The following is a 27877-nucleotide window of genomic DNA, read 5'->3' as shown; positions in this document are numbered from 1 at the left end:
GAGAAAAAAATATTAACAAAGCATGTTTTTTTAAAAATTAAATTTCTAAAAAAAATGTATTATGAACAACTTTACTTCATAATCATAATTATATAGATATTTTAGTATAAGGAACTTAGGCATTGGCCATTTTAATTTTATTTTAGGGACTATTTATATATGCATTTTCAGAATTTAATTTAAGCGTTTGTAGATAGATTAACCATAACTATAAATACATATAATTCTATAAGCAACAGGTAGTGTAAAAAATAAAATACTTTCAAACAATCAATAAAATTAGTAACATTAGTCATGGCAAACTTAATAATTTTAAGATGCAATGATATGTTTTTTAAATTTTCATGATTAGTGTCCACTAAACACAACAACTGTTTATAATCTACTGGGAGAACAAGTAAAAGAGGCTCATGCGCAAATAATAATTAATAAGTTTATAATACAATAGAGTTATAAATATTCATAACTGAAATATATTATAAGTCATATTATACACTATTATATTATTAAATTAAAGATAATAATTATTGTTTCACAAGAACCAACAGCAAATCAAAGTAAACTGAAATATAAAAAAAATAAAATAATAATTTAAACCAATGAATTAAACTAAATGTTTTTTAAAAAAAGTCAGACTTCAGAAGAGTAACATAAAAGTATAAAACACTATACTAAAGTTCAATATAAAGATAATATACTAGGCAATTAAAATATAAATTTCTTAGTAAATATACATTTGAATTTGTAAACAATTAATATCAACTGTGCAATTAAGTATATTGAAACACAATTTCTTGTATGGCAAGATATATTATAGTTGTTTTAATTTTATTTTTAGTCAGATGAGGCAAGAAAAGTAAAAAAATTATGTATTTCTTATGGAAATGTACAGAATGTTTATCAAAAAAAAGCAAGTCCTCAATTTTAAAACATTTGATATGTGTTTCAAAATATTATGTTTTTTTTTAATGTATTGCAGTATTTTAGTCTATATTAAACAACTTAAACTAACCTAACTTTATTTTAATATTTTATGTTTATAATATGTATATTCTATCTAAAAATCATCTTTGGTAACGATTATCACTTTTAATACAATTTAACTCTCACATGGATATTATTATTTATAATATTATAATGTTTTATAATAGCCTCAAAGGTTGTGTTCATAAAATAATCTGATTTTAAAATTGATTTTTTTTCTATCTTCAACCAAAAAAACTCACATGAAATGTTAAAACTAATCAGTCGAAACTTATAAGGTTATCTGGTAATTTAGTGTCAGGTTGGTGTACTGACTGTGCTGCATGGTACAATCGTCTGTACCATTGTAAAGCTGTATTGTCACTCTCGGCTCGAAACTTATATGTATTTCCTAAGACAATAATATATTTAGTAAGACAAATATGTTACTTCATAGTACTAACAAATCAAGTTGAAATATTTACTTTGATCAGGATGCTTGATTAAGAACGTATCTGGATTATCACCAAGACTAATAGTACATCCTTTTAACGGACAAAGTTTGCAAGGTTCTCGTTTAAAGTCATTTCTATTACAACTGTAAAATAGACAATATGATAAATACATGCATATTGATATTTTGGAATACACTTACCCTTTAAAAGACTTGGGTGAGTAATAAATTAAAACCGATGCCCATAGCTGTATCCAATAACGTTGCCATGTTGTTACAGCTGGTTTTCGTCCATTTTTCAAAACCACTTTACGCCTTAAACAACTTTCTAAACTTATTTTATGGGCTCCTTTCAATGTTCTATTTAAACATTAATTTCAATAAATTTCAGTTATACACTTTATTTAGTATCTCCATTAAAATGATCACTACAATTTATGGTACTCACTGAGAGGGTGATAGATTCAAATTAGACAGATCTAATGTATTCTCTTCTATGAGCGAGTCATCTAGTAAATTCCTTGAGTTTACAGTTGACAATATGCCTTCATCAGACTTATGGATCAAACTAAAAAAGTTATAGAAATGTTGAATGAAAGTAAATGTAATAAATCAGTACATTATTAGGATTTGAAGATAATATATCTGATTGAAAACATCTAGTATTATAAGGTTTGTATGAGAAAAACAATTAATGAACTAGGAAATTATAAAGTAATAGTATCTTTTTAAATAAATGTAAAAATATCTCATTAGTTCTTAAAAGTTCATATTTTTTTTTTTTTTAATGTTTATATTAAGAGGACGTGATACCTGCATGTGTTGTCTCTGTCTTACAAGTGCGTAACATAGCAAATTTTAAGCTCAGCAGAACACGTGTAGCTCCGTCAGTTTAAAAATTAGTGAGAATTGACCTCTTATAAAATCTAAAGGTAAGATTATTATCTAGGCAATCTCATAGGTTTTTTATTATATTTTAATTTAAACGCGAGTTATGAGTATTTTAAAATTGTAAATTTTTTATACATCTTAAAATACTTATAACTCGCGTTAAAATAAAAATATAATAAAAAGCATATGAGGTTGCCTAGATAATAATCTTACTTTTAGATTTTATAAGAGGTAAATTCACTTTAATTTTTAAATTAATGGAGCTACGCGTGTTCTGCAAAGTGTGCAATTTGCTATGTTACCCACTTGTAAGACGGAGACAACACATGCGGGTATCACGTCCTCTTAAGCAGTAAACATGTTATTAAGTTTAAATTAACTCTATATTTTTCAAAATACACATTAAATTATTATTTTACAAATAAGATAATGAAAAGTTACATCAATTTTAGTATACTATATTAATTATCTGTATCTTTATGAACTATGCATAAAATAACTTAACAATATTTTCTCCAGTGACACAAATATATTATATTTTATGATTATACTGAAAAATAATGATAATTACTAATTATATACTATACAGCGTAAGAAAGTGGGGTTTAGCCATAAAGAAATATATAATTTTTAATGCCATGATAGTCATTGATTCATGAATAGTCTTATGAAAATTGAATTATTATTATTGTAGTGAAAAAGTAGTAATACTATTACTATACTTTCTTGTCAGTTGAAATTATAACATCAATGATGTATAAAATCAGACTGTAAATAAACAACAATTTAAACAGTGCTAATGAAATGTTAAATATTGTGTGATAAATCAATAATTGAATATACATTTAAAAATTGTAATTAAATAACACCATTATATCAAACACTAATTAAATTAACACAACTTTTTGTACATTTAGAAATAAAAATACATATTACAAAATATGTTTACCGACCTATTGTCTCCAATAAAAACAAAAAAAATTATTGATTTTCTTCCTGAACAATAAAACAATCTTACTTCATAGTATGTAAATTTAATAGTCAGTATGATAGAAGTTATACATTATTTTATGCTTGACACACATGCATTATGAATTAATGTATCTGTGTCAACAACACACATTCTTACATATAACTATTGTTTTATACCAATCAATAGTACAACAATCAACCAGTATTTAAAGGGGGTTGAACTAAATTAGAGTAGATAAATTATTTCCACTTATAAATACAAACAAAAACTAATAAGCTACAAAATTAATTGAAAAAATATAATTTAAAACATACAATTAGAATTTTTAAAATATATGTATATATAATCAATTAAAAATATTGCAATACCTAAATACTCATGTACATTTTTAGTTGTATAAAATAAGAAACTACCAAACCAAAAATTAATAAGTTGAAAAAAGCACATTAATTATGTTTTTCAGCCAAAAGCAAAAATAGTTAACAGCAAGAACTATAATAGTTGTGATAAAACATACAAAAAATTATGTGCAAAGAATCAACACTCCAAAACCTAACTGCTTACCTATTATTATTACACACGGCAGATTGATTCACAGGTTTTTTAAGAAAACTACGTGGTAGACTTGCACTGCGATATCTGATTAAAAAATAAATTTATGTTTAAAATGACTAGGATAGCCATTAAAAATGTACGGACAATAATAAGCATGATTGTCAGATTTTTTTATACTTAAATTTAAGTGTTGATGATAATATTTAATCCCATATTTAGAGATCATAAAAGATGTTTGATTTAAGTATTATAATATCTATCTTAATATATGTGTGTACTTACTTTGAACAATTTGTTTTCTGTTGTTGTTGTTGTTTGCATAAAGAAAATTTTCTTATTCGCATTAAATCTGTTGATTTTGCTGGTGATAAACTCAATGAATCTAACAACACTTGATTGACAGATTCTTTGGAACCTCTAGAGTTTTCTGTTTGGCAGGATAAAGGTTCTAACTTTAATGATAATCTAAACACAATATACACGAAATAGAGAAGTATAAATAATTAAGGCATAATTTTCTATATTGTAGTGCATACTTATATTGGTCGTCTTGAACAAACTTATGTAGTTCTTCAATATATCTAATAGAGTTCAAATAATCATTTATTCTAGAAAACCGTATCAAATGATCATAACGGCTCTGCTGCATATGTGATATTACTCTTAAAATGTTATTCATTTTCAGACGTCTTGCTTCAGATTCTAATAAGCCACTACTTTTATGAGGATGTGCCATATCAACATATACCAAATCCGTCAAAAATACACCTAGATGTACATTCATATTATTAGAAAAATTAATGTATATAAATATACCTATTATATTATTATATATTTATTATTTACCTAAATAAGGTATGCATGGTAAACGTAAGGTTTCTAGGTGATCCCGAAGATTCCTCCAATTATTGCATTCTGAGAAAACATTAGCTAGTTTATCAAATGATTGCCGATCTTTCTTCGACACATTGTTCCATGATTTGGATAATCTAATCAAAAATATAACACATTTTGAAATTTGAATTTAATTACCTTATGAATTAAAAACTCACCTATAAACTGAAGCACTTTGAAGGGAGGAAATAACAGCAAATAATGAATGGAAATTATTAAGGTCATACAATTTTTTGGAGATCTTTATAAATTGAGTGATCAGATCAGCACGCAGTTTTGGAGTGGTGCCTTTCAATATTTCTTGAACAACCCAAAATGATACCTGAATATTTATCATGTTTAAAATTCAATCAAAAATATATTGTTACTTAATTTTTTTACTTACATGATTGAATTGCCTAGTAAATGCTACTACATTTGGTGCAACTTCTAATTTTTGTTTCTTGTTCCAAGAACACGAAGACAACTCTTCTGGAGATATTTGACTAAATATATTTAAATCTAATAATGTGAGTTGGGCAGCCCAATCTTCCGGGAGTATACCAGGAGACAAAACACCCTTAGTCTTATCAACATCTTTTGCATCGACTGACGAAACACTATAAGGATGTTTTAATGTCATATTACAAGGAAGACTGTGAGTTTTACATTGTCTTGCTAAACCACTGTAAAAAAATAGATAGAAAACATGTAAGTACTTAATGGACAAAAAAATTAATGCTTGACGTTCGAGTACTAATAAATTAACAATATATTTTATTATACCAATGGCACTATAACAAAGTCTAGTTGTTACACAAAACCAAAATGTTACCAAATATTATAATAACAAATCACTTCTTTACAATAATGTATATAATTGTATGTTGTAGGTATTATTTATTTATCATGTCTTCAGTCCCTGCATTTGCAAATACAAATACAATGAAGGACACAGTGACTGTGTATGATCTGCTTTCATTAGATGATAGTACATTTAATTATATTACCATTTTGCGATAACTTTTATTCTCATCATAATGTAAAAACAAGTAAACCAGTCACAACTGATATACAAGTTTTCTAATTCATTGGATACTTGAAGTCGTACAAAAATTTCAATAAAATAATTTTGTTTCAAATATAAATGTTTTTCCTTTCAATATAAAAAGTATTGATTTTAAACAATAAGGTATAAATATATAATAATAGCTACCTATGTAGGTACATGAATAAACTATATTCAATAAGAATAAGTATAAGTAATAATAAATAAATAATATTAGTTTCTTAACTTATCGTTTCATCATTTATACCCAAAATAATTATAATAAATAGCAGCCGTTAAAAATGTAAATAATATTAGTTTTTAATTATTTTATATTTACAAAATAATAAGTCTGCTCACCATGTTAATGTTTCTGAAAGACGTCTTCTATGCCTTTGTTCACACGACGGAGTTGATAGATTTGATGGATGTTTTTTCAAAGAGTTGTAGGTGGTTAATTTTCTATACTCTGTGTTGGAAACTAAGTGTTCTAATTTATCATCATCATCATAAGCCTTTGACTTCACTTTCTGTATACAACACAACATTTTTAGAACTTTTTTCAAGATCAATAAAAAAAATTAGGTAGGTACAATTTGAAAAAATGATAAAATAAATAATCCACAACTTTTTAATACAGTTAAAAAAATATATTTATATGAAAAATTATAAATGTAGACTGTTCAATATGAAAGAAATTAGAATACTAAATTACAAAATTAATGTAAACCAATAAAATGCATTATCTTTATTAGTTAATGTTTATCATATCTAGAAACGATAATAAAACTGGGAATATACATATAATAATACAAACATATTATTATGTTCATTGTTCATATTGGTAATAAAACTTAAAGTATTTATTATATAATTATTTTAATAAACCGTTATAACTTAGGTATCTAATTAAAATAATACTAATTAAATTCAGAGCAAGGTCAATAATATTAGATGGATTCTTCTGCAATTTGATTAATTAAGAAACAGAGAACATGATTATCTACTTTTAACAAAAATAATTTGAAATGGGAAAAAAAACTATTGAGATTTACATCAAAAACCATGAGCTTATAACATGATGACATACCTATTATGATATATTGATAAATTAGACCGATTATTATGAAGTTAGATGGAAATAACTAATAAGGAATAGTTAACAAAAGATAAATCCGTAATTATTTTACGACACTAGTATTTTTTAATGACACATTCCTATACATTATAACATTCTGGAAACGAAAATAATATAGATTATCCATTAACTGTTTGTGGTAAAACGTGGAAATCAAACCAGAAATAAAATATGTAGGATAGGTAGTAGGTACTCAATTATTCAAATCATCAAAATAGGCTTAAAAAATGGAAATTTTCAAGAAAATATTTAATGCAAAGAACACAATTTTCCAAAAAAATTCTAAATAAACATGCAATGTTAAGTAAATCCTGGTATTTTGCTACTTAATTTTTTAAGTCAGATAATTGTATATGTATGCAATTATACAACTTGCACTTAATCAGTGTAATAAAGACTAGTGTTCTAGGTTTAGACTCAGTGTTACCTAATTGTTTGTTACACATCTTAAGGCTCATTTTATGGTTTGGAACAAATTGCAGGTAATCGGTATAGTGGCTTGCAGGTACACCCTGTATTGATAAATAATATTAAGTACTTAAGAGGATGCTACCCACGCGTTTGTTGTCTCCGTCTTACCAACTTACGAGATAGCAAATTCTCGTTCCCTAGTTTGAATAGCGTGTCGTTAGTTTTGATATTAGAGTGAATTTAAGGACAGTGAAACTTTTAGGTGAGAACATTATCTATGCTTATTGCTGCTTAAGTGTCGGCGGATTTTCGATATTTTCATTTTCAGGCTAGATACAAGTATGTGAAATAACACAAGTCAAAAATTCTCATACCTCGCTTGAAAATTAAAATATCCAAAAATCCGCCGACGCTTAAGCATGGATAATGTTCATACCTAAAACTATTTGAATTCACTCAAATATCAAAACTAACAGCACACTATTGAAACTAGTGAATGAAAATGTTCGTGTGTAAGACGGAGACAACAAATGCATGGGTAGCATCCTTTTAATTCAGTTTTCGTTCTACACACCAAATTTGTAAATCATGACTTTTTAACACTTCAATTGCTCGTCATTCACTGCACCCATCCAAATTCCAATATCAAGGTTATATAAGTTCATAAATTCATTTATTAACACTACATTACTATTATCGTCTGATTATAAAGTATATAATACAACCATCCTGATTTCATCATTGATTCAAGTAAAGCTTAACAATTTAAATTACGAATGATTCATATTCTACGTTATTTTAAAATTGATATAAGTACACACTTTATACATGTATAACACCATTGGCGCCAGTAAGTAATAGGTCTTTAGTATTTACCTATAGGTCTACAATTGTTTTTTGGAGGGTGGGCTAGACTTTTATCCTTTAATAATGCATTTATTAAAATTCTGATTTTTGGAAAATTTAGGTACTTAAGTACCTAACGAACAACCGTGTTCTTCATAACTCACTGGTGTCGTAAGCAATCTATCAAAATAAATACGTTCTAATAGTTCATACGAATAATTAAAGTAAACTTTATTATTACTTTATATTAATTTATGAAAAATCAGGTTAAGTAAAATGTTATTACAAAAAATCACATAAAAAACGAACAAACAATTTATAAAAATGCATTTAAGGGGATTCGATACCGTGATTTTCTGTCTCCGTCTAACACACAAGCGACATATGGTTTTAGGCATGTTCTTTGCCAAACGTACCAATTGATATAGTAAAGTAATAAGAATTCTGAAAACAGATTTGAATTTGTTGTCAAGTCTACTTAAGATAGATTTTCCCACGTTTATGATTTTTTGAGTTTAACTTCTCCAAAAATTGAAATACGACGATTTTTTAATTATTCTCTTTTAATATAACGTTTGTAGAAATTTGAGGGATAATATCAAAAACTAGGGAAAGTCCACTTCAAGTAGTCGACGACAAATTTAAATCTGTTTTCAGAATTCTTAACGCTTCATTAGATCAATTGGTACGTTTGGCAAAAAAAAATAAGTCTAAAATCCTATGTCTCGAGTGTGTTAGACAAAGACAATCGCGGTATCAAATCCTTTTTAAAAAAAATGTTGTATTGAAACATTATTATTACTAAAACCATATTAATTAATAAAAAAAGTTGGTTTCGTTTAATTTAGAAAATCGTGGATTATTGAATCCTTTGATGGATGCATAGATCTCCTATAACCATAATACTTGCAACCGCCTTTCAAACTCCATGCCTCTATTGGCACGCAAAGAACATTTTTGTTTCATAATATATTAAACATAAAATGTGGATATGGCAGTATGAGCTCCAGTTTATGGGTCTACAAATGTGGCTTTTATTATTAGAGGTTAGGCGTTACCTAGTAAAACAGATTGTAGATCGTTTACGACATCAGCAAACTACATACAGATCACATAAAACGCACTGTTACCAATATTAAAGTAATTTTAAAAACCATATTTTCAAATCTTTGAATTTTTATACCACTTAAGGAGTATTTTATTAAGGTACTATTGTTTACTATCTTCCCTCCACTAACCTGTATACAATTTATAACTCTACCATCACTTTGAGTTTACCACTCAGACTGTATTTTTAAATAGTGTATTGGAAAATTGTTGTAAGGTTGCAAGGACCTATATTTTACTGACCAAAATTGTGTTCCGTTATTTGTAGGTAAAAAGGAAAAACGAGTGCACTCGTGCTAATTTTTTGAGAGCAATTGTGATGCGTTTTTTGCATGCAAAAAGGTAGGACGCAATCGTCTTACACCCCGTATTAATCTAAAGTCTAAAATTTCGATAATCATGACCAATATTTGTCTGTAGCTATATCTTTTATGTAGGTTAGTATCATACGACGCCACGACGGTTGACGAGATCTATTTGTTGAAAAAGGGTAAATATTTCTTATAATATTTGAAATTGTATTTTATTATATTTGTATGTGTTAGTATGTTTTCTTCTTGTACCTGTACATGTGTAATTAAAAGTGGATACCTATCTTACAAACCTTATTAGCTTTTTTTAAAGTATTGTTCAAAATTAATTTTGATTAGTTATTTCCCCGCAATATTTAAAACTGATATTTAATTTTAAAATCAAAAAACAAATAAAATGTGTGCCATTTAAAGATCTCTAGAAAACTGTCTTATTTTTTGAACGTGTAATTATGAAATATTTATTATTAACAATACTACTATTAAAGTATTAACTATAAATAATTTATTATGATTATTATTTATTATAACTTCAAAGTTATGTTACAGTATATTATAAAAAATAGCATAGTATAATAACGAACGGTCAACCGGTGACGGAGTGATAAATTTTATATAGCTCGGCGGGGGACCATAAACATAAATAAGTACCATATTTTATTTACCTTTTGGTACCTTAGTGATACAAACGTAACTTATTTTTTTCAAATGAGGACCACTCTTTTTTACTTATTATTTATTCATATCATTGTTGGTCTGGTGATTTTTTTAGAAATATTAACGCATCTTATTATAAAAGTTTAGTTTCTAGAATGTAACATAGCCACATGCCTACATTAGAAGGTATTTTAGAGTATAGATTAGACTCAAAACTCGAATGGTATTGGTATTAGTCTATTTCTAGTACTTATTCTACTTGGAGTCCGGACAAAGTTTATAAATTATAAAATTGTAATAAACGGATATGAATTACTGCAATAATTTTCAAATGATTATAATTTATAACCTCCATATCTTCTAAACGTCTAAAGTATATACTTAAACATATTATCATAGACGATCCAATATCTTTAGAGACTATAGTAGTGGTAAACGCTGACTCCGAAATACAAGCATGGTCATTTGTCATAATGTATTAATAGAAATACATTAGTATTATAGGTATAATTTGATGATAAAATAATGTTTGTATTTTTACTAATTATATTTTTATTGCGGCGTATGCCCGGAGAATTCACACAGATCCTCAGTACTTATTACTTAAAGAAATAACTCGAAAACTAATAGCTCGAATTTCGATATACATCAATATTTTCAACAAATCATCTTCTATTCTTATACTTATACAATATTTTCCAATAAAAGTAGTTCACTTTTGAAAAATCAAGTTTATTTCGCTACAGGACGCTATTCAAATTTGTATAAATACTTAAATGTTTGAAAATATAATACCTCAGTTTATTAAAAATTAAATTCAAAAATAAAAATTTAAACAAATACATTATTGAAAGAAAAATCGCGGACATGCTTGGTGGATCACCCTGTATAATCTTTAACTTAATCCGATCAACCACTTAGTCGTTTATATATTTAAATTCGGAATTAAGTATACCAACCCGATCTGGGTGATAATATTAGTTATTAGTGCTACCTATAGTTTTTAATTTTTACCAATTATGAGTTTATTATAATAATCATTTAATACCATTGAAATTATTATAATTCTAAATAAGTACATATATACATGGGATATTTTTAATTAGAAATCATTTGTGTGCAATCCATCTTAAGTTGGACTAACAAGATTTGAAGAAAATATATGGGGAGAGGCGATGAATAACAATATTCGTATAATGACGGAGGTACAAATATAAATATATTATATTATATTATATTATTTGGGCTGATGAGGGTATTTTTCTTTTGTGACTAGTTTTTATAAACCGAGTGAAACTATAAATTATGAATACAGCTGACACGACAACAAGCACAAATTACTTCACGCTTAAAGAACACCATAATATTTAAACAATTGAGTTTTTTAGAAAATAATTCTGAATACCCAAACATAAAATAAAGACTATACATTTTAGTATTTTATATGACACCGATTACCGAAGACTGAATCTCCGTTAACACTTGCAGATAACATAATATTATTATTCGTCGTTTGTTAATCTAAAAGGTTAAAAATTTACTTAAGGCAATAACCAGCTATCAAATTCAATACATATTACACATTACAATATTTGTATAATTTATAATTTTACACCAATGTTCATTTAAATTTTGATATATACAAAGTTATTCTTGAATAATGAATCATAAATTTCACAAGATGCAATGAACTTTCAATACGCCAGTAGGTAGTACTGCACAAATGCACAATATTATACCCATGTTAGCAGCAGCAGCTGTCATTTTTGTATAAGAATACATAGATACTGTTGACACTAGTATTAGGTACCATTTATACTTGCTATTTTTATTTTTGACTTGCTTACGACTCATTCATTAATTATTTGAAACATATTTGGGACTTTTCTCCAATTTGCTATCCAAAAATTATAAGTATAAAATCGTTAAAATAAAGGGAATATATTCCTTTAAAATGAATAAAAAGTAAAAAGCTGATACATATATGCACATAAATATGCACGAAAAATACTGAAACGATATAATATTATAAATTAGCACAACGCAACAAGTGATATCCCACATTTTATCGTATAAGGTAAATAAATAAACAAGACATTATTATTTTTGATTTCAAAAGGATTTAATCTCTTTTCTAAAGGGATTAATATTGCAAAAACACTCAAATTTACAAATGTAATACCTTCCAAAAGTAGATGTGTCGTGTAATTTCTAGGCGGTAATCTAAATAATAACAATCGTTATAACCTGCCAGTCACGCATCATAGTCATAAAATAATAAGAAAATGTTTTTCCATACTATGATATAAATAAAAATATCCGAATATCCAAACATTTTTTTAAATGGAACCTTCACATCGTGTCACCATGAAACGCATTTGTATTGAACTAGATTTTAAATATCTACACTAATTTCTTTGAAATATTCGATTACGATAAGTTATTTTTTTTATAATAGTATATTATTTAAGTAATACACTAATAACTTAATACATATCATTATATTATGTATACATTACTTTTAGAACCATACTGCACAGATTAATAAGTTAATAACAAATAAAAGTATTTGTTAAATTCAGTTTGTTTATTTTGTAAAATCCTTATAACCTTGAATGTTTCATATTTACATTAAAAAAATATAATGTATACCTCTACTAGTCTAGTCATTCACATGACAGCTAAAAAGAATCTAAGTAAAAAAAATAGTACAATGTGATTGTTATAATATTCTTCTTCTCAATTTACTTATTTTTCATCTTTATTTAAAAATAATATACCGACAATATTAGAATTTATATTTTTATACATCTTAGTATTTAGATAATATACATTTATACACTGTACAATCACGGTAAATAAAATTTTAAAAACCAATAAATTTATAAGGTAGATAGTAGATAGGTACATTAATATAATACATTTGTGAAAACGTTACCTCAGACACGTTGAGCGAAGGGAAATTATCAATAGATACATCTCTGGGCATATTATCTGCATACCTCATCTTTGCCATAGATAACTGATATTCATTATACAAACAGTCTGTAAATAAAAACAAATCATTTCAATATAAAACTATAAATACAATTGCTTAAATAGAAAATAACTATAAAACAATAGGTAAACCTATTCAATTATTTAACGATGTTTCAAAAATATTATTTATTAATTTATTATAATCAAAATTGTAATGTCATAAAATAGTTTGCGGCATGTATAGTATAAGACAATTCCTAGAATACTAAAAAATTATTGATTGGATATATTTTTATTATTCAGTTATTTATTCATGTAAAGTGTAAGGCAAAACATTCGATTCAACACTATCATAGGTACATATCAGTTTTTTATATATAAGTAATTGGTTCGAGAATGAATGTACAAGTTATTTAGTTTATTTAGCTCATAGGTATATTTTAGGGGGAAAGTGTTACAATCAAAATATAATTGCGTATAGTATAAACTATAAAGGAAAGTGTAAACACCTTAGATCATAATACACAAAAACATGGTAAACACCATAATATATCGGTAACAGGAAACAGAACCCGCGCGGTGTTTGACAAAAATACTTTAAACAAAATACTATATATTAACACACATCAATACATCATAATGAACTATGAAGTATAATATAAATAGGAGTGCCAAAGGTCGAGCGACTACGTTACATATAATATAAGTTACAATTATAATACAAATTGTTATTCATGAAAAAGAAGCTGTCAAAAATTTAATGTAGGTTATTTTAACCTTCTGTTAGATAGCTGGGCAGTTTTTTTTATTGACACGAAAGCGTAAAGGAAGTATTTATATTGCAATTATTGTTTCTATTAAAATAAATTGAGCCAACGGGCATGCGATATACGATGTAATTTATGTGTATCTATATCTAAACTAAAATATACAAATAGCGTTTTTATTATGTCTACAGTGGAATGTATTTTAACGATTAAAAATAATTAAATATTGAAAGAAATTTGAATGATTTATGTAATTAAAATTATTATTATTCCTCTATATGTTTCTAATTTAAATTATAAAAAAGTATAAAAATTAAAATTAAATAAATTCGCAAAAATTTGGATATTTTATTTTTACATTCATATAAACTATTTAAAAATGTTAGTATTTTATAATTATTTCACGAGATATTTTACTAAACATCTGAATAAAAAAATATTAAGAAGACGGGGGAGGGGGTGTACTTAAATGGGATGTCTATCTTACGCAATAACATACCAAATGGTAACAAATTTTTTAGTTAGAATAATCACTTTATTCAGTAATTTTTAATATTACAGTGAATTGAAGTATTATCGTCAGATCCAAGGATGTGGATTTTAATTTTAAGAGGATGTCAGCGCAATATTTGTTTTTTCTCAGACTCATGCGCAACATAATGGATAAAACGTTTTCACCTAAAATCATTTTTTATGATTTTTGAGTAACCTCAGAGTAAAATTACCTATTACAAAAGTTAGAAGACAGTATTTTTGAAGGTGACATCGGTTTTGTATATTATATCATTATTTGACTGAGTATTCGATTTTCAAAATAAAAAAAATATATTGTAAATTTAAATGATGTTTAAATTGTTTTGAGACAATATTTAGACAAACCGATACATCAATCCCTCGAAAAAATTATTCTCTATCAATTGTGTAATGGGTGATTTTACTCTAAGATTATTCAAAAGCATAAAAAAAATTATTCTGCATAAATGTGTTCTGTCTATGTTGCGCGTAGGCCAGGGAGAGAAAACAAACAGTGAGCATTTCAAAATTGTGAATCCGTCCAATATTAAAAATAATAGTAAAATAAGTATACTGATTCTAAACGTAAAATTGACTCTTATGCACTTGAGCTTTAGATCGAGACAACACGTTCGGGATATGACGTCCTAATCACCTTATACTCGTACATATTTTAGTTTATTGATGAATGGTACGATATCACAAAAATTAATTTTACTATTAAAATAGAATAGATTTTTTAAAATAATAACAAGTATTATTTGTATTATTTAAGTCAAAACAAATTAGATAATGAACGAAATGCATCCGGTCATCCAGCATTAGTTGAATTCATTCAACCATCCTATGCCCATGTTATCAAAAATATCATCCGAAACTGTTGTATAGTGAATAATATTGTAAAATATAAAAACCACGGATTTTTTTTTTCTAGTTTTTGGTTACTCAGATTCAGTTGAGAAAATATTTTAAATTCTTCATTCTTAGTCCTTAATTAAGTTACTTATTTTATATTATAGTAATTTTTTAACCATAAACTAATGGATAATTTCCACGTAGGTATTTAATCTTGTTTGGAATCTAGCCAATTAAATTATTTTACTGAACCAATTTGTTATAAATAACTTTCAATTGTATAATATTGCTTCTAATGAAATTAGATTTTTCTAGTTTTCTTCAATATTGTTGAAAAAACATCATAGGTACATTAAAAATGCATCAAATACAGAAAATAGTTGACATGGAAAATAGTACCAATATTTCAAATACAACTCATTACCAAGAGTTAAAATAATGCAAAAATGGTTCAGATTTAACACAAAAATAGTAATACAATAATTTAAACTCGAGATTGAATTATCTTAGTATATGATATACAAATATATTTAATAATTATTAAAATATTAATTAATAATTATTAATTTGATACTGAATATATTTTATTAATCATTTCTAACAATAGGATTTTTCAGAACTCGTCTTCGCAGTTCACGTATACGGTGTACACATTTTCAATAACAATACTTGAGCAGTTGTACTTATAAGTTATAGATAAAATATTAATGTCAAACTCATAAATAAACTTATAAACTCATAAACTTCTTCATTCACGAACGGTCAATAACCCACAACACCAATAATTTCCGTTGTGGGGTCTAGACTCTTATTTTTGCAACAAATACGATGTGATGATAACATTATTATATACAACTGTCAACTATTATATAATCGATTCCTATAAAACAATAACAAATTTGATTTTTAAAAATAATCAATAGGAAAATGTAAATTGAAACAATAGTCGTAATTTTCTGTACACCTCATATAGTATAAACAATATTTTATGTATTTTGCAGTTTTACTAACGCAAACACTTGCATAATATAATATTTATATTTTATTTAAATACTTATCAGTGTGATTAAATTAACTCGTATTAAATATAGAATAATACGATAATGTATTTATTATCCTCATAGTAACAAAAACCTTGTAATTTTAATTTACACATATAAACTTTTAAGTAAATTAAAATAACAAGATAACACATTAGCATAACGTGACAAATATAATATGCAGTTAAGAATAAAGTAAAAAATAAATTACGTATTTATTTATTTTTTTTTATTAATCAAACCAGCGGCAACAACGCCATGGCCATTGGGTGTATGTAATATATTATGTATATTTTAAAGAACTTTTACATTTTACAAATATGTATATCAAATTTTAACAAAGCGAAAATATAATAGTAATAAAATAATGAAAAAATGACTTTTTTCAAGTCGCCTAATAAAGACCATTAATTGTTCTAATAGAAGATGATGATATTATTCATTTCAGGGGTGTCCAACCCATATACATGGTGTAGGGGTGGGTAATGGGTATCTATACCCAAGTAAATTAACTTTAAAACCAATTTAAATGAATGGATATTTAGTCATAATATTTATATTAATGTAATGGTTGCTACACGTTGGAAATAAGGGAAGAATATTCAAAAAAATATATTTAATAACTTTTGGTGGGGGGTTTAAGTATACACCGCTACAGTGGCACCCGACTTATGTACAAGGAGCAGCAACCACCATATATTTAAAGATCTTATAGGGGTAGAGGTTCAAATTAATAATTTAGTTGTGTATTAATATATTAAAATATACTATAATACTAAAAATACTAAAAATACAATTTACATAATAAGATTTTACTAATATTTTTATTGATGGAGGTACCTAGATACTATCTTGGTAAATACATTTAAAGACTAAATAATACAATTTAAAACACATATTTTAATAAGAGACATGACCTGATATTAAAGTTCGAAGATATAAATAGTTTATAATTATACTTTTATTAGCTAGTAATTGTTATGATAAATTGACATACCTATTTAATAATTAGTAAAATACAAAATAACATTAAAATATATCCAAGCATTTTAAGATAAAGTATGATTAGAGAAGCACTTAAATTAAATAATGTCTGTTTAGATAGTTTATTAATATTCAATAATATTGTAAGCTACAAGTAATTTCATTTTTTTTAAATAAGGTAAATACTAAATAGGTACCTATACTTGATATTATGTAGTTAAGTTTATTTTATATGTGATGGGTATTATTTTTTTATTTCTATTTACAAAAAAAAAAAAACACTTAAATTCTAGTTTTATATGTGTTATTGTTCAACCACCATAAATTCATAAGTCCGAGCGCGGGGGTGGAAAGGTAGGTAGTTGCCTCATACAAGATCTTCCGCCAAAGTACTGATATTACTGTTTCTTAAAAATATTTCCAGTATTCAATCTCAATATAGAAAATACCTAATACAATTATGTCGTATCTAATATTGATCAGTTATCGTAGTATTATATTTTATAATAGACATATTTTATATAGATATAAATATATACTTATTATACATATTTTCTTAATGATAACTGATAAGACAGCTTCAACTGTGGCTACTGGTTTGTTCTGTGACAAATGACAATACCGACTTCTCATACGATAGGCTAACCGCAAATCAGTATTAAAATTTTACAAATGTATTGAACAATAAATGTGAAGAACGAATAAACTTGTTGCGATAGACAGAATAGTTTCTTTTTATAATTAAAGTTATTATTTGTTACTATACAGGTAACAAGTTGCACCTGTGAAAGATTCTTCTCAAAACTAAATATTGTTAAAACAATGCGGCGAAGTACTAAGGGTCAAGAAAGTTTAGATGGACTCTTAAATATGTTTATTGAATAGGATCAAGCTCGGGATCAAGCATATAGTGCTGATTATGAAGAAGTCATAGAAGTTTTTAAAATATTTAACCTTACTGTCAAAAACTATGAACTAAAATTATATAAATTATTTTGAAAGTTTGGGATTTAAATTATGTTCTCTATTTTGTTGTTTTTTGAAGACAGTATTATTATCAAAAAATACTTATTGAAAACTGTTGCGGTATTTATATGTTTAGCCTAACCGTATAGTCTGTATAGATCAATATACACAATAATAACACTACATTCATGGGGAGGTAGGCCTCCCCAAACAAGAAAATCTGATGCTTATGTCAACCATAACATGTCTTACTTCGTGAATTAAAATTAACTATTAGTATCATAAGAACTAAAAATTATAATACCTTTTTTCGTACAATATGGCCTACATTACAGTACACAATATACCTACATTATATTATAAAATAATAATATTATGTACCTATACTAGGTAATAAGCAAAATTAAATAATATTAATCATTAGAGCTTTAATTGGAGTATTGAGTGATTGGAATATTGGATAATTGGATTACCTATATTACTATTATTTACAACACAAGCTAAAGCTGATATTATAAATTAAACATATGACAAATATTTTTATCAAAATAATAAACTATAAGTAGATAATAATAGGTAATGATTTATGAACCATGATGGATAAATAATTACAAGACATCACATAAAGTGTGTAATCTAATATACCTCGTAGGGTATAAGTTTGTTTGACTTATATCGTTTATAACCCGGACAATTTTATTTTGTTGCCATTCCAATAGTAGGAGCCAAAAATTAAAATCAGTCATTAGAAACATTTAAATTAGGTAGTGTAATACTGTAATGTACCTACAATATGTACTTATGTATTTACTGTTTATTCTATAGGTATAATATTATAATACAACATACAGAGCCTAAAGTACAAATATCAGTAAATGATAGGTAGGTAATTATACATTTATAAGACCTCACTCACTGTTGGTATTTTTATGAAAACATCAAAATATATGTATGTAAATACAAATACTTACCAACATTATAGGTACGAATGGTCATAATAAATTGGGTAATAAATTAATTTTAAATTTTTTTATATGATATGGTTAAATTGACCCATGGGCTTATGATTTAGAAAACTATATCATCTACTCACAAAACTGGTAAGTAAGTAATAAAATTGAGTATGTTTTTGGCTCATCAAAAATAAGTAATATTCTTAGCATTAAGTGGATGATTATGTGAGGGATTCACTGCAATAACAATCCCCTTGTTGTCGTTGGGCTCAAAACAGAAAAAAAAGGTAGGTAGGAAGATGATAATTACTATCATAACTATCATCAATTATTACATAGTAGGTAGATAACGGAATGTGTAGTGAGCATATGGTGGGCACATTTTCTATCCACACTAAATATATCGATACAAAAACTTGGCAAGCACTACCTACTAGGCAGGGTGGTCGTATAAAACAAGCAAATAAATTACTTACGGAAAATATTGAAATCAAAATCCCTGAGCGGCGGGGTTAGTGTTTTGCGATCGAACGGGGGTAGTTGGGGGCACTGCGTCAAACGAAGTTGTGGACAAAAGGAAAACTCTGCAACGACAGGTGTTCTGCTGCTGCCCTCGTTTTTAATTGGTCCGTTTCAGCAGTTAAATATCGTCGTTATGGTCGGCTGCCGGTCAGGCGGACGTTTTTCTCACTGAGAAAAATCGAAAGATGACGATATGCGAACCTGAGGAAGGTAATATAATAACGTCATGAGGTCTTGTGCCGAGGCGTCGCGGAGTTTTGATTTCGTGAACTACCTACCGAAAACCGTGAAACGAGCACCGAACAGACGCGTATCCGAAGAATTTGCCTCTCCAACGCCGGTTGGAGGAGAAAAAAATCGAACGTAAACCAAATAACAAAACGGCTCCTCACTCGGTCGCACTATCTACCTGTAGTGGCCAGCCGCAGGTCAGTGTAGGCCGTTTGTAAGCGTACTGGAAACTGGAGTAACCCGACGTCACTAGCAGTTGTCATGTACTTGTGTATACTATTATACTAACGATATTATTGTAATGTTATAATAATATTATATTTTAATTGTATTATAATTATTATTATTATTATTATGATAAACACGACGGAGATGATAATAACAAATAAGTTCCGAGCGCGCACGACGGCCGACTGCACAGTCCGACACACCACACACACAAGCGCGGTTACCTACTGATCGTTATCACACAGCCGTCCGTCGCGTAATCAGTCTTTGGTCGTTGTACGAGTGGGTAAAGCGCGCAAAACACGCCCTCCGCCGCGCCATAGGAACGCCGTAGACTCGACCGACCGGCTGTCGTCGTCACTATGACGTATAATATTAATATAATAGTAATAATAGTGAATAAGAAAAATTCGTCAAAGCGGCAAACGGAAGCAGTGGGCACTGAGCAGCTGCAGCTGCCGTAGTTCGCGCTCCGTGGAATAGCGTTTCGTTTTTGTTATTATTATTATTATTATTATTATTACATTTACCGGCTTTACCTAGTATGTATGCATACTATAGCAACTAGCATTCATAACAGAAAAAAGAAACGCCGTAATTTATGACAAAACCATCATTTTAAATCGAACAATATGGGTTTTTATATTTTAATTTGCATTGCCATTCACATAATAAATTTCATCTAAATTCTGAGGGACTACAATGTTATTTATTTATGTACACGAGCGTCCTGGAAAAAGGTAGAGGGAGCTAAACCATTCAATTTAAAATTGCCCTCCCAAAACCGTATTGAGCTCACTGTAGGTCTGTTCTTAGGTAGGTACTATATGAATATGGGCACACGTAAACGTAATTAAATATGTATAATTTTGAAAAAAAAAACAAAATATGTTAATTAATGGATACCTTATAAAATTGAAGTTATTTTATGAAATGTGTGTGATTTTAATTTAAAAGTCCACATTGCGGCATTTGACTACCTATAAATTATAATATACCTACATATATAATTACAATTTTCAAGTCAAAATATAATTTGTAAACAAAAAGTAAAAATGTATCTAGGTGAATATTTTTAACTCTTTTTCTATAATTTAGTCTAGTTATACTTATAAAGTTACTACAATTTTATCTATTCCTTGGATTATAATAGGTTATTGCAGACTCAGTTACAGGCTACTGCGAGCCCGAATGGTCAAAAACATTTCTTTTGCATATTTTCATTACAAAATATTACAGTCCTTAAGTCTACATTTGAAATTATCATTTTTTCCATATTTCAGCATCTAAGTCCTTTCGAAAGAAAATAAGTGGAGTTTAAACCATATTATATACGACCATAATATCTGGTACAGTGTACCAACAGGCTACCACAGGATGATTCCACCAACCTCGCTCTATTTTTTTCCTTTATCAATAAATTTATTCAAATTCTGAATTTAGGAATTTTCCATATACTTACTTAAAGACCATGTTTTTAGACCATTCTTGAGATTTTTTTGTACAACTTAAGACCAGTGGTAATACAGTACACTGAGATAAATAACTCAACAACTACTTGTTCGAATTTTAATTTGGTGCTTCAACATTTTCAGAATAATTAACTGTTAAATAATCTACAGTATAAATTGGTGATTTGAATAACAGAAGTTTGTGGCTCCAGAAAAGTATAGGGCACTCCTTAAGTAGTACATTAAATCTCAAAAATCTTCAAATACGTCTTTTAGTATACGTGAAAATGATTCCAAATCAGAGTTTGAATCACTGCATTATTGAAGAAAACAGGGAGTGAGAATGCTTGGTGAATCAGCCTGTGGCCTGTATTTAGGTATTCGATTGTAGAGACTAGAGACAGACTTACCTAATAGTAAGCTGCACTTAATTTTACATCTAGGACATTTTCAAATCTGGGCGCCAGTGGCCGTGGGATATAGAACTATTTAAAGCAATTGCTTCATGTCTAATATAGCTGGGTGATATAAATGTGACACCTTAATATAAGACTGTAGGGACCCCCCCCCCCCTGGCTACAGCCTTGCCACAACACTATAATTATCATAATAAATATTATAGTTAATATAATCTAATATATGTAATTTATTATCATTTTGGTGTAATAAAGGGGATGGTTGGTGCTAAAAATATTAAAAATGCACAATTTTCTTCAAAGATTCAAAAAGTTTGCGCCACCACTGCTGAGCTCTAAGGTTAAGTTAAAAAAACAGAAAAAAAATACTTCAATAATAAACATTTTTTCACGAGCCCGTTCAATTCTATAGAAAAAATTCCGATGAAATACTTTCGATTTAATTACAATACGAGTAGGTGGGTACGAACGCGAGTATATCATTATTATAAATAGAAATATCTTGAAACTTGATGCAACTTTTTTGAAGTACCTACATAATATTCTTATAATATATATAGGAACTCAAAAACTAAATTCAATGAGTACTTTACACAATGTGTATTTCTGATGATAAATAATAATAAAGCACCTACCTCGTATGTTTCTGAAATAGGTACACTGTTGTTAATTATAATTCAAACACATTTTAAATTTTGCACATTGTTCATACTTTAATAAATAATTTTTCATAAATTTATCCTTTCAGTACAAAAATGTAAAACTAATTGTTTATCACGGATAATAATAATGTGCTATTAAATTAAATTAATATTTTATTTTAATTTCTGTCATAAAATGTTTCAATACAGTTTAGTTTATAACTCAGTCAAGCTATGGGTACGCCTTTACATAATATATGCACCTCATACTGTTTCTGAATTTCTGATTAAAAAATATCATATATTATTATATTTCATTAACGAAAAAAATAATAAAAAGTTAGTAGTTTTATAGTATAACATATTGGTAATCATTATTTTAGAATTTTGTTCAATATTTATTAGAGAGGAATTAGAATTTGGGATTTTGGGAAGGTTCATGTATGTATTAACTAGGTATCCATACCGCTACAGTAAAATAAATCACCATACACTTTTTAATACATATATGATATATATTATATTATAAACGTCAATATTATATATATACCAATTAGGTGAGATTTCTGGATATAAACCTATAACCTCGGGTTCAGGGTACCGTTCAAGGCCCCAAAAATTTTAAATAATTTTTATTATTACTTTTTAGGTACCTACCTATATATACAGATTGCGGTACCTAATAAGAATCTATATAATATAGTAAAAATTAAAATATAACAATGACTTTGGAAAAATTAAAAATAATTAGGTTGCTAAAACTTCTACAGCGTAGAATATAAAAAATCCTATCTAGTACGTATACGTAAAATGATTTATAAACATTGGCAACAATTTATTTTGTTAATAAAATTGGATATAATTAGTAATTATAATTATATTTTAAACTAAAATAACATTAAAAAAAATCTTAGTTAAATCAATTATCATACAAACTAATGAACCATTATACACGTGTTTTCCTTTTCCCTTTGTTTTTACCGATTAATTTGGATACTGTATGGTACTATAGTTTTATTACTAAATCTAAATAAGTAATATTGAGTACCTACCTAATTACCAAATAAGTATAATGTGAATGAATGATAATGCAAAATTGGACAACGGGTTAACTATTTAAGATTTTTTGAACTAATAATATCTGCATAATATAATATGAGTATTATACATATATATGATGTAATAGTATAATAAATTATACAATGTAATATATTATGATAATAATATACATATTGGAAACATATGTGATATGTGTAGACGTATTGTAAGGTACAGAATATAATAAATGTATCTATCACAAGAATAATATTATATTTTGTACTTACTCTAACCTAACTTACTCAACAATCACAAATAAGATTTTGTATATATTATCTAGTAAATAGTAATACACTAATACTGTTTAGTGTCTACGTACTGAATACTGAAACAACTAGAAGATGAATAATGTTATATTGGTATTTCAATATTTAGGTATATACATTATAAAACGATTCTGCAGGTGATAATTTCACCTGTTGGCCTGGAGTCTGAGCATAATATTATATTAATTCTTGAAGTACATCATACACTATTTACGTCTCAAGTGAACCTTACTCCAAACCATTTGTACCGAATACCTGTATTATTGATACGTCATATTATACTCGTATTAAAATATTGAAGTCAAATCGCTTGCAAACTATACGACGCGTATGTTTGACGCTACATAATATTATTACGCTTTAACACCGTGCCCTGCACAGTTCCAAGAACCGCAGTAGTTTAACCGATGTTTATATTGTGTTAAATGAACAGTATAAACTAAACTCTATACATATACGTGTAGTGCATAAGGGTGAATATTGCTTGGCGTCCTCGAGTGGGCAACTAGTCATTGGGGCGAGACACTGAGACATGAGAGGTTCTGCAGCGTTTATAATGTGGTAATGCGTTTATTGTGTGTTACAATATATTATTGTATACGGACATACGGTATACTTGTATACTATATAGGTATATTATACGTAGGCCACACATATTATAGCTGAATCAGCGCCCTATCGAATTCAAACCCTTCGTCTTTGCATGGTCGTCACTTCTCGGTGTATGTGTAAAACGACTACAGCGTGTTACACATTCCACAATAATAATAAGGCTTGATGTACGTCTCGAAAGAATATTTACATATTTAACGTTTTGTTATAAATTCATTTGTACCTACTGGCTACGGAATAACGAAGAGGGACTTAAACATTAAAGCCAACTAAATGTTAGGAGCCCCAAAGATTTGAATCATGACAATAATATTATTTTAGTCACCTCTATTAACTATATTGTATGTGTATACATTTTTACATACATAATATAATATACATTATATCTATATATATGATAATATATAGTATACTATTATCAGAGTATATTACTTTAGCATCCAAAAAACGTGACACTAGTGACCCCCCCCCCCATAATTTAATGCTACCCGGTGGTGGGTGTTTACTGATTGTGACCACAATAACTGGTGCCACTGACTAATAACTGCCACTGACATTCTGACAATGAACCAAATTACTTGAATTAAATTAAAAATTTTATAAGATAGGAACATACAATTTTTTTTCGCTGTAGAAGTGCAGCTACTAAGTACTAATGGTGTTGTCCAACGCTATCGCTGGTACTATTTTGAGTAAAATAATAACTTAAAGCGCATATAAGCGACGAATCTCATGACAGAGATGCTTGACGTGTGCATGCATGGAGAGAAATGTCACATATTTATTTATGCATGCGGATTGATATAAATAAATATAAAAAACACTGCTAAACATGCTGTGGTTCCCCTCAAGCACAGGGACGCAGATCTCTATACCCACGTATATATGGCGAGTGCCATAATAAAACATCCATGTTCCCCTACGTGCACCTATTGGTAGATGGGTAGGTTACTATTAAAATTCAATATTCGCCATACTGATTTTTTTGTAGTTCAGCGTCACTGCTCAAGCATGAGCTTATATAATGTACTTCAAATTGTTAATACAGGCCATTAAGCATGGCTCCATCCATAGTTTATGATCTACGGTTTACTGTTTTCCGTGACTAGATGGTTATACTGGTAAAATTAATTAATATTTTTTTATATTACGTTTAAACAATTATTTAGATTGTAGGAGTGATATTAAAGTGTAAGGCTCTGTTCTACTTATTTTAATAAGGTTTAACTATTGACAAAATAGGTAATGTTGATATTGTATGTCACAGTGATAGCTAAGTAGATAAACCTAAAAAACGTTGAGACCGAAGGGTTGAGTTCATCTATACCTATGTTTCTCAAGTAGAACATTTTTCCAAAATATCACCCAGTAAACATTCCTTGAAATATGCTATAAATATTATAGTACCATAATACGTATTAATCATTTGGTACCTATATACATTAAAATGCGACTAGGTAGTATTAATAAATGCGATGAAAATTATATTTATCATTTGTCTACTATGTTTCTTATTTTAATTTTATTTTGACAGTTATAAAATAATAATTAATAAATGCGAAAAATATTAAAATATTGTACGAGAAAATATCTATAATTTTTTAACCATATAAGAATATAAATATTATATTATAATATCTATACCTGTTTATGCATTTATCATACATTTATATTTTATATAGATAAAATCATTATTATTTTTGTCGATGACACAATTTAAACACGTTTATAATATTCTTATGGTGTTTAGTCGTTTGATAAATTTAATAAAAATACCTTATTGACTATAAAATACAACCGAGATATTGGATTAATTCGGTCACTTTTATATACTACAAACTGTATTCGTACTAAATTCTTCATTCGGTTAGTAGATGAAAAAACGGTGTAAAACGGTAAACAGGTTTTCTGCCGTTTGTACGGTAAACAATATATAATAAGGCAATTATTAATGGCATCACAGACTGCTGTAATTGCCGTTAATGTAAGTTATAAACACGGATACATGGTACATATTGTTAGTGGCGCACGGCGTATCAATGATAGAGGGGGTGAAGGACTTACCCCCCACTTAAATTTATTCGATAGAGTTTTATATTAAGTATATGGAAGTTCGAAACCGAAGTTCTGCGTTTTGTGACTTTGTGAGTCTAGTATAAGTTCAAATACAAATCTTGTTCTAATAGTTTAGTCCTAAATTTTATAAAATTGTTGTTTTGTACTTTTTCCATGGAACTGCAGTTTAGCTGTTGTAATTTGTAAATAATGAAGGTTTTCCTCCAGCTTTTGTTCCTTTTGTTGTTTGGGGAGTTCGGTTGGGCTTCCATGACAAAATGGATGAGTCTTAGCCATTTTGGTGCTAATTTTTTTTTGCTGGCTTTTTCTTGCATAATTTGTTTCATCATCTATTTATTTTTTTATATTGATATTTTACGATTTAATTGGAATGTATATTATGATTTTTTAAATTGACCATTTATTTTACTATATCTATATTACTACTTTTAATTTAATGTTTTATGATTTATTTTGACGTCACTATTTTTGATTCATGATTTAAGATTTTGTTGGTGATTTTAGTTTTCTAAATACGGTAAAACATTAGTTTTGTAAACAAATATCATTGTAGCAATTAATTAGTGCAAGAATGCCTTCATCGACAGTATACACTGATAATTTAAATCACATCAAAAATACATAGATAAAAAGTAAAAACACTATACTGTAAACCGGGGGCGGCCAAACTTTTTTAGCCACGATCTACTAAAAATATACTTCATCTTTGAGGATCGACTATCGTAGAAAAATTGTTATGATTGAATATAACTATAATTATTAAGAAACATACTTGTATAAAGGGTATATAAAAATACAATAAGTATTGTAAACTAATTACTTACAAAAAATACTTGTAATATAATGATAAATAATAATTTCTAAAATCTAATTACTAAAGTTCAATTAACATATTATTTTGTTCATCTGGGTATTGTTGAAGTATGGCATTGCATGTCGTTGACCAATTGGTCGTTATTGACGTACGAAACCAGAATAAAAGATAAAAATTATACAGTAAAAGCTTATCGACAATTTGTTCACTACAACCTTGATTAATTTTCGTACACGTG

At 27.6% G+C, this 27877-nt stretch overlaps 1 protein-coding gene across 3 annotated transcripts; it reads right to left on the bottom strand.

Annotated features, from left to right (window-relative positions):
• Positions 1 to 91: 91 nt before the first annotated feature.
• LOC111037244 (ras-specific guanine nucleotide-releasing factor RalGPS1-like) lies at positions 92 to 20493 on the bottom strand. Of its 3 annotated transcripts, none has more exons than XM_022319655.1 (14): positions 19761 to 20493; positions 13166 to 13272; positions 6118 to 6287; positions 5116 to 5395; positions 4889 to 5052; positions 4683 to 4825; positions 4373 to 4604; positions 4119 to 4301; positions 3846 to 3920; positions 1866 to 1985; positions 1619 to 1777; positions 1449 to 1561; positions 1227 to 1375; positions 92 to 562 (listed from the first exon to the last, which is right to left on the bottom strand). In XM_022319655.1, exons 2-13 carry the CDS (start codon positions 13241 to 13243, stop codon positions 1245 to 1247), a joined length of 1848 nt encoding a protein of 615 aa, XP_022175347.1. In that variant the 5' UTR covers positions 13244 to 13272; positions 19761 to 20493; the 3' UTR covers positions 92 to 562; positions 1227 to 1244. The 3 variants fall into 3 exon arrangements, with proteins under 3 accessions (XP_022175347.1, XP_022175346.1, XP_022175348.1); XM_022319654.1 differs by lacking the exon at positions 92 to 562 and having other exon boundaries at positions 695 to 1375; positions 19761 to 20007; positions 20085 to 20493; XM_022319656.1 differs by lacking the exons at positions 92 to 562; positions 3846 to 3920 and having other exon boundaries at positions 695 to 1375.
• Positions 20494 to 27877: the final 7384 nt, after the last annotated feature.

The sequence above is a fragment of the Myzus persicae genome, unplaced genomic scaffold (assembly GCF_001856785.1).
Source record: "Myzus persicae strain clone G006 unplaced genomic scaffold, MPER_G0061.0, whole genome shotgun sequence".
NCBI lineage: Eukaryota > Metazoa > Arthropoda > Insecta > Hemiptera > Aphididae > Myzus > Myzus persicae.
This window is presented reverse-complemented; position numbering and strand designations above follow the sequence as displayed.